This window comes from Astatotilapia calliptera, chromosome 23 (genome assembly GCF_964374335.1).
Source record: "Astatotilapia calliptera chromosome 23, fAstCal68.1, whole genome shotgun sequence".
NCBI lineage: Eukaryota > Metazoa > Chordata > Actinopteri > Cichliformes > Cichlidae > Astatotilapia > Astatotilapia calliptera.
Window position 1 is genome coordinate 10,115,747 of NC_137443.1, and position 7,985 is coordinate 10,123,731.

At 41.1% G+C, this 7,985-nt stretch overlaps 1 protein-coding gene across 1 annotated transcript; it reads right to left on the reverse strand.

Moving 5' to 3' along the window:
• Positions 1 to 8: 8 nt before the first annotated feature.
• On the reverse strand, positions 9 to 6,819 carry kiaa1614 (KIAA1614 ortholog). Its single transcript, XM_080297085.1, has 8 exons — positions 6,803 to 6,819; positions 6,522 to 6,695; positions 5,476 to 6,233; positions 4,429 to 4,504; positions 3,240 to 3,450; positions 2,882 to 2,973; positions 2,632 to 2,804; positions 9 to 646 (listed from the first exon to the last, which is right to left on the reverse strand). Exons 1-8 carry the CDS (start codon positions 6,817 to 6,819, stop codon positions 453 to 455), a joined length of 1,695 nt encoding a protein of 564 aa, XP_080153211.1. The 3' UTR covers positions 9 to 452.
• Between the last annotated feature and the right edge of the window lie 1,166 nt (positions 6,820 to 7,985).

A 7,985-nucleotide genomic window follows, 5' to 3' on the forward strand; every position in this document is an offset into this window, starting at 1 on the left:
TTTGACCATTTGATTAAGGTACATTTTAATCCAGTCTGACTGATTTCAATTATTGACCAATGAGTTTTTCACTTTGAATAATTTTCTTTTGGCAGGTTCCAGCTTGTTTTTAAACAATATTTTTCTTTTTCTTTAACAAAAGCAAAACAAACACAGACAAAATAAAAAACCAAGCTACTTCATGAAAAAAACCCCAATAATATTATTAATATAATAATAAAATAAAATTGAAAAAACAAAAACACAGTATCAGCTCAGAGGACAAATACTGCATGGCATTAAACAAATATTCACACCAGCAAGTCAAAGTGATTTAACAGGAAACAAGAAGCTTCTCATCATGAGAAAGTGTAAGACATAGACTGCAGTTTTGCTTTAACTCTGTTACTGCCATAAACAGGTGAGTCAGGTTCAGTGTTGGCAACTGGTTCTTCAGTCAGGCAGTGTGGTTGTCACTCTGAACGTGTCCTCTGGTGTCGAAGGACCCGAATGGTGACAGACTGGTTCTTGATCAGGAGGTTTGTCACCTGGTCCAGACTGAGGCAGGCCACCTTCTCCTCGTTGACTTCCAGGATCTCATCTCCAATAGCCAGCAGGCCAGCATACAGCTTCCCAGTGCTGCTGTTCATGTCTTCTATATACACACCTGTAATGTACATCAAACTGTTAGTAGTTTGTTGCTCTATAAAAAAAAAAAGCCCTCATAAAGCTAGAACGTCTTACTATTTATCACTGATTGAAGAAAAAAAGAACAAGGTTTCTCTTCAGCACTGTAGCCAGGCTGACAAGAAGTCAGAGCACTGTTGAGCCAACCATTCCTTTAACATTAACTAGTAATGACTTCATGAACTTCTTCACAAATAAAATGTTAACTATTGCAAAACAAAATTATTCATAACATACACAGCTACTTTCAATACTGTTGATATTTATTTAGAGTTTTTATTTTTATTTTTCTAACTTTATTTCAATAATTACTTCCTCCAAATGATCAGCATGTCTTTAGACCCCATTCCTAAAAGACTGCTCAAAGCTGGCAGTAGTTAAACCGTTACTTAGAAAGTCATCACTTGACCCAGCTGTCTTAGCTAAATATAAGTCAATCTCCAACCTTCATTTCACCTAAATTGTTTTTGAAAGAGTAGTTGCCAAACAGCCAAATGATTATCTGCAGAGGAATCTTTTATTTCAAGAGTTTCAGTCAGGTTTCAGAGTTCCTCACAGTACAGAGACAGCTTTAGTGGAGGTTATAAATGATCTTCTTATGGCCTCTGGTGTTGTATGTTATTCATCCTTGACCTTGGACTCACATATAAAATTGATCTCCCATTCCTGTTTCTTCCATTTAAGGAACATTTTTAAATTGCAAGCTATAGTTGCCTCCTCTGAAATGAAGAAAATTGTTCATGCATTTGTATCATCACACTTAGATTATTGAAATGCTCTCTTTATGGGCATGGACAAATTATCTCTGTTATGCCTCCAAGCAATAATGAATGCTGCAGCCAGACTCCTGCAACACTCTGGGATGCCAGCTCACATTACCTGCATTTTATTTTCTTTACATTGGGTCCCAGTTGACTTTAGAATTCATTTTAAAATTCTCACACTTACATGGAAAGAATTATTAACCCCTCTATAAAAATGTAGTTTTTTTCTTTATTTAAACAGTGTAAGGAATGTTTAACACAAGTCTTCCAAACATTGTAGTTTTATTTGTGATGCTTACATACACTCAATCTGTTACATTTTTTGACCTATAGTTTTCGGCATAGTTTTTGTCGATAACCGTTTTTTTTCCTGACAATACAACATGGTAATTAATTAAAAACTGATGCACAAGGACAAAAACTATGATGAAATGTATTTATACTTTTGAAAAAAATAAATAAAAATGAGATCCAATCAGAACAAATTAAATTGTGTGGAAAGGCGGGACAAATGTGGCAGTGATCCAATCCTTGTGCAGTTGTTTAATGCAGTGTCATTTTCCTGGAGTACATCCAGGAAACTTCAAGCTGCATGGTGCAAGGAACAGCTGTGACTGGCTCATCAGGCAGTGATGTGCTTTGTGATCTATTGGTGGTGCCGCACGCTCATTTCATTGTGGGAACTGTCATTTTCTACATTACTGTCACTGTTCCACAGCAGGACAATAAAGTCCCCAGATAGAATCTCCCTGACCCCAGCATATTAGTGAGTCGATATATTTAGTAATGTGAGTAGTATTTAAGATGATATCAGTAGTATCAGTGGGGCGATCGTGGCTCAAGAGTTGGGAGTTCGCCTTGTAATCGAAAGGTTGCCGGTTCGACAGTCTCGGTCGTTGTGTCCTTGGGCAAGACACTTCACCTACTGCCTACTGGTGTTGGCCAGAAAGGCTGATGGCGTGATATGGCAGCCTCGCTTCTGTCAGTCTGCCCCAGGGCAGCTGTGGCTACAACTGTAGCTTGCCTCCACCAGTGTGTGAATGTGTGTGTGAATGGGTGGATGACTGGGTGTGTAAAGCGCTTTGGGGTCCCTAGGGGGACTAGTAAAAGCGCTATACAAATACAGGCCATTTACCATTTAGTAAGGTGAAAAATACTTATATATATTAAGTATTAGGGGAAGTGTCGGTAGAGTTAGTACCAGTGTCACGTCGTCCTCTTCCTCTGCTGATGATGAAGCCAAACGTCTGACCCACTGGTCGCTTAAGCTCCAATAAAAATGTCCCATCAGGGCAAATCTGAAGAATCCGCCCAACAGAGCAAACTGAAGAGGGACAACTGATGTCTTCGACGCCAAGACTACCAGGTAAGGACCTGAGAGACAAACAGGTGGGTAGGCTGTGATGGGCTGGTCTGAGTATCAGGGTAGAAAAGAGAAGTGTGTGTCTTACTGTTCAGCAGCTGGTTTATAGTTCGCAGAACGATCTTTCTTCTTCTTCAGCTCCAAAGATGACTTTCTTGACTGGAAAAGTGGTACTTCCTGCTGAACAGACAGGAAACAGATAGGTTAAAGAAGTAGTCTCACCATATATATATATATATATATATATGTATGTATGTATGTATGTATGTATGTATGTATGTATGTATGTATGTATGTATGTATGTATGTATGTATGTATGTATAGATAGATAGATAGATAGATAGATAGATAGATAGATAGATAGATAGATAGATAGATAGATAGATAGATAGATAGATAGATAGATAGATAGATAGATAGATAGATGTATAATTCATGTTCTCACCACACTGAGCGACTCAACAGATAAAGTTTTCTTCACCAGGCTGGAGGAGTTCCTGGAAATTGAGGAGGTGGAGTCAGCGAGGGAGGGGTGGGTTCGCTCATGGGTCCGTGAGCAGAGGCGGTCGAGGCTGCTGGTTCGAGTCCTGCTCAGTGTGACGGTGGAGAAAAAACGTCGCAGAGAAAGACGGGAGGAATCTTCTCTGCTGCTTAAACTGCAACACAGATCAATGAGATCAGTCACATGACACCTCACCTGGAAACACCTGAGATCACAGCTGGATTTAAACAGTGTATTGATCTTTCTGAGTTAACTTCAGTAATTGCTTCCTCTAAATCATCAACGTGTCTTTTAGACCCCATTCCTACAAGACTGTTGAAAGAAGTCCTGCCATTAATTAATGCTTCAATCTTTAACTCATTCACTGCCAATGGCTGGCAGTGAATGAGTTAATATGATCAATCTATCTCTAATAATCGGCTGTAGTTAAACCATTACTGACCTCTGACCTCTGACAGTGGACTCATCTCTGTACTTGTCCTGCTGGACCTCAGTGCAGTGTTCAATACTGTTGTGACCATAATTTTCTGTTAAAATGATTGATTAGAGCATGCTGTAGGTATTACAGGTACTGCGCTGCAGTGGGTTGTATCATATCTGTCTAATAGACTCCAATTTGTTCATGTAAATGGAGAGTCCTTTTTACACACTAAGGTTAATTGTGGAGGTCCACACATTTACATTATACATTATAGACCTCTCTGCATTGAATCATACTTGTTATTAATCTCTGGCTCTCTTCCACAGCATGTCTTTTATCCTGTCTTGCTGCTCTCACTCCAACCAGTCGCGGCAGATGGCGCCTCCCTCTGCTGGGGTTTCTTCCTGTTAAAAGGGAGTTTTTCCTTCCCGCTGTCGCCAAAGTGCCTGCTCATAGGGGGTCATATGATTGTTGGGTTTTTCTCTGTATGTAATCTACATTACAATATCCGCCTTGAGGCAACTGTTGTGATTTGGTGATGAATAAATAAAATTGAGTTGAATTGAATAGCGGGGATGAGCATGTGATCAAAACACAATTAAACCAAATAAGCGATCAGTTAGGCTGCTGCAACTAAACTCATGAAACACATGAATCCAGGTGTGACGCTCATCTCCTTGACCAGCTGTCAATGAAATCACACAAACTCACTGTGGAGGAAGTGAAACGTCAAGTTGGTGGAGCTCTGCTCTCATTGGCTCTGAGGTGGGCGGGGGATGACTCTCAGCTGTAAACAAATTAGAAATCTAGAGGTTAAGGTGTGTTTAGAGGCGCATGTGATATCATGTGCAGCTCTGCAGTGAACTCTGGAGGCCAAACAAACTGCTCACAGATTAAATAAAATGATTTATGGTAGCCTCATGTTTATGTTTAGAGGTACAACAGAAGGTACAAGGAAGTTCAAGATATCCAGGCTTTTGCTGTGTTAGCTGGCTCAACAAAACTTAAAATCCCAGTCAGAGATGATGGGTGTCAGCATACTGGTTATCAACTTTCTCTGTTAAACTGGGCTTCAGGCTCTGAGTGCGCTCACATAAAAATGGGCATTTCATATGTCTTGTGACTCTTCCTCTGCACTAAATAATATCTGTGAGTCCTGCCAGTCCAGTTAGAGCCATTATCAGAAGATGATGATGATAAAAATAGAGATAAAAATCTGTAAAGAACATAAAATTCTAATATAAATAATCTGAGAGACGAACGGTGCAGTAGCTGTTTAATCTGGTGATTTGTGGCACAGAGTGGTAAAATTAAGATCTGAATCGCAGTGAATCCACATTAACATACAAGCTTCCTGTCCCACAGGGTGATTAAGAAGATGTGGAAATCAGATCAGCGTGAATTAATGTAAATTGTTGAACAGTTATGCTTGGTGTGTTTTCTGTGTTTGCAGCAGTGTGAAAGAGACTAAGCAGCAGATCATAATCAAGCAGAACAACATTTAGACATTTTCTACAACAGCACACAAACACAGGAATGTTCAGTCTGAGCTGCCGCAGCTTCATCGACTGCACATAAAGCTGCACATAAAAGAATCAAAGGAAATTCTTCAGCTGATTTTAAACTCAAACTCTGAACATCACCTGATCCTGACTAGGCGATGCCTTCAGCACCAGTTACTGTGGTGATTTAGCAGGTAAATTTCTTAGCTCAACACAAAGTGTGTAGGCAAATGTTTTTCAGGAGATAAGTTCTCACCTGTTGTGTCTGCGCTCCTCTCTGAGGAGGATGAGGAGTTCTTCATCATGTTGTTCAGATCTTCCTCCACCTCACGCCCTCTCCTCTCCCTAGGCTCAGGCCCCAATTGATGCTCTCTGTGCAGTTTGGGCGGGTGGGTAGTACACAGCCCCATTGAGTGAGGGGCATAGGGGTTGGTTGGCAGGCCAGCGTAGGGCATGGCTTGATGAAAAGTCACCTGGGCTCCATTTAGCTCCACTGATTGCCGTCTCACCTGTGTGTAAGCCCCATCCTTTTCCACACTGGTGACAGAGCCGATGTAGGTCTCTCTGATTGGTTCAGTCCGCAGGTTAAGGTGCTGTCTGTTTAGGCTCCCCCTCTTGTCAGTTCCAGGTGAGTGTTGCCAGAGATTGACTCCGCATCTTATTCCTCTCTCACAGGTGTGATTCTGACCTGCTCTGCTCACCACTGTTCGCCCCCTTGGCTGCTTGCCGACCGCGTGCCCTGCCTCTGCCGTGCCATTGATGTACAGGTTCAAGTCTGGTTTGGACATCACCACACCAACTCCGCAGTTCCCCGTCTCTCTCTTCTGCCGCTGTCGCTCCAGGTAACGAGATTCCGCCTCCTTTTCCGTCTCATCCTCAAACCGCAGACGACGAGTCGGAGATGCTGCTGGCCGCTGCCTGGCCGACGCGGTGTTGGGTTTGCTGCTGGATGAGCCTCCTGAGAGAGGAGCCACACCCCCTGACTGCACCTGATCACATTGCCTCAACCCCAGGCTGAAATAGTGAGACATGTAAAAACTGATTCTTAATGGTTTTAGAGAGAAGGTTAAAAATAAAACTGTAATCTACAAAATCAGATTTGTCAGTGAAGCCTTTATTTAGTATTTATCGATTTTTTTTGTTTCATCATAAAACAATCTTTTTTTGCCTTATTTTTTTTAAAAATAATTTATTATTTTTGTGAAGAAAATGTGTGTGTGTGTGTGTGTGTGTGTGTGTGTGTGTGTGTGTGTGTGATTGTGTGTGTTACTCACGGCATGTATGCATGTGTGTATTACTCACAGTGTGTGTGTGTCAGGGGTCAGCAGGCTGTGGTCTCCTCTCAGAGGAAAACAACGACGCTTCATACGAACTCCGTCCTCACACTGCTGCTGCCGCGGCAACCGGTCAACCACAAAGAGGCTGAACACATACACACACGAGGAGGGGTGAAGAGCGAGGATGACATCAGGTGCTCTGATTGGTCAGAGGGACAGAGGAAGGAGGATTACCAGGAGCAGCTGGTCAGGATTAATTAAACTGACGAGCCCACAGACTGTTTACATCAGCACAGTGTGTTTGACCCACTCTGTGGGGACATTTCTGCTTTTTCAGACTTTTGGCCCTCATTATTTTCCAACAGGACAGTAGAGAAGGTTTTGTGCTTTAACAAAAATTAGTTTCCTTCATGTTGTCCTGAAACATGTACAGGTGTGCTGTTCCACCTGTTCTCATGTAATGATCAAGTAATAATCGTGTACTTGTAGCACTGATAGTACTTTTTTATACTTTTAGTTCCTGAGTGTTCATTTGTGAAATGTTGTCAGCCGTCAATACACCTGAGCAGGTAGGGTAGACTGCTGACAGCTGATGTAAATTCACAGTTTTCGGGTTATCTCTACCAGCATGACACACAGCAGAGTCATAACTCTGCAAGAGGCAGGGTTTTTGGTTATCATGGTAACTTCAGGTTTAACTCTATGGTTTCAGGGCTACTAGGGATGCCACCACCTGTTCCCAAGAATTGTTGTATATAGTTTTAAAATACACACACACACAGTCTACTCCTAGACAGGCCACTTCTCCTGTTCATCTCCCAGGGGTAGATGTTAAAAAGTTGTATTTTACCTAGAGATAAAAGCTACTTTTTATTAAGATGTTTTACAATCATATTGTACATGAACAATATCAATAAACAGCTATTCTATTCTATTATTTAGGCTAAAAGCATTTCTGAACTTGTTCAGATCATTTATTCTGTGACTATAAAGCTAAAAGTACATGTCTTACAGACACAAAACCCTGGATCACATCTAATTTCCTGCTTGCCATGGACATTTCTCATATCCATGGCAAATTCAGATAAAACTGAGGTTATTGTGGTTGGCCCTAAAAATAGAAATATGGTATCTACTCTGGATGGCATTACCTTGGCCTCCAGCGACACTGTGTGGAATTTTGGTGTCGTTTTTGACCAGGATATTCCCTTTAATATGCACATTATACAAATATTTATGACTGCTTTCTTCCATTTGCACAATAGCTCTAAAATTAGAAACATCTTGGCTCAGAGTAATACTGAAAAACTTGTTTATGCATTTATTACTTCCAGGCTGGACTAGTGTAATAATATATTTATCTGAGCACTAAATCAGATAAAGGTCTGAGAAATCAGACAATACTTTAAGTAAGGCCCATGTTGGACGATAGATAACAACAAATAAAACTATATTTTAAATTTAGACATGGGTAAGTGTCAGGCTTTCA

Excerpts from the sequence above, each read along its gene's own strand:
- kiaa1614 (XM_080297085.1), bottom strand. Across the intron at positions 3,451-4,428 it reads GACGTTTCACTTCCTCCACA|TTTAAGCAGCAGAGAAGATT; the intron begins GTGAGTTTGTGT and ends TCTGTGTTGCAG. Across the intron at positions 647-2,631 it reads AAGAGGACGACGTGACACTG|GTGTGTATATAGAAGACATG; the intron begins GTACTAACTCTA and ends TGTACATTACAG.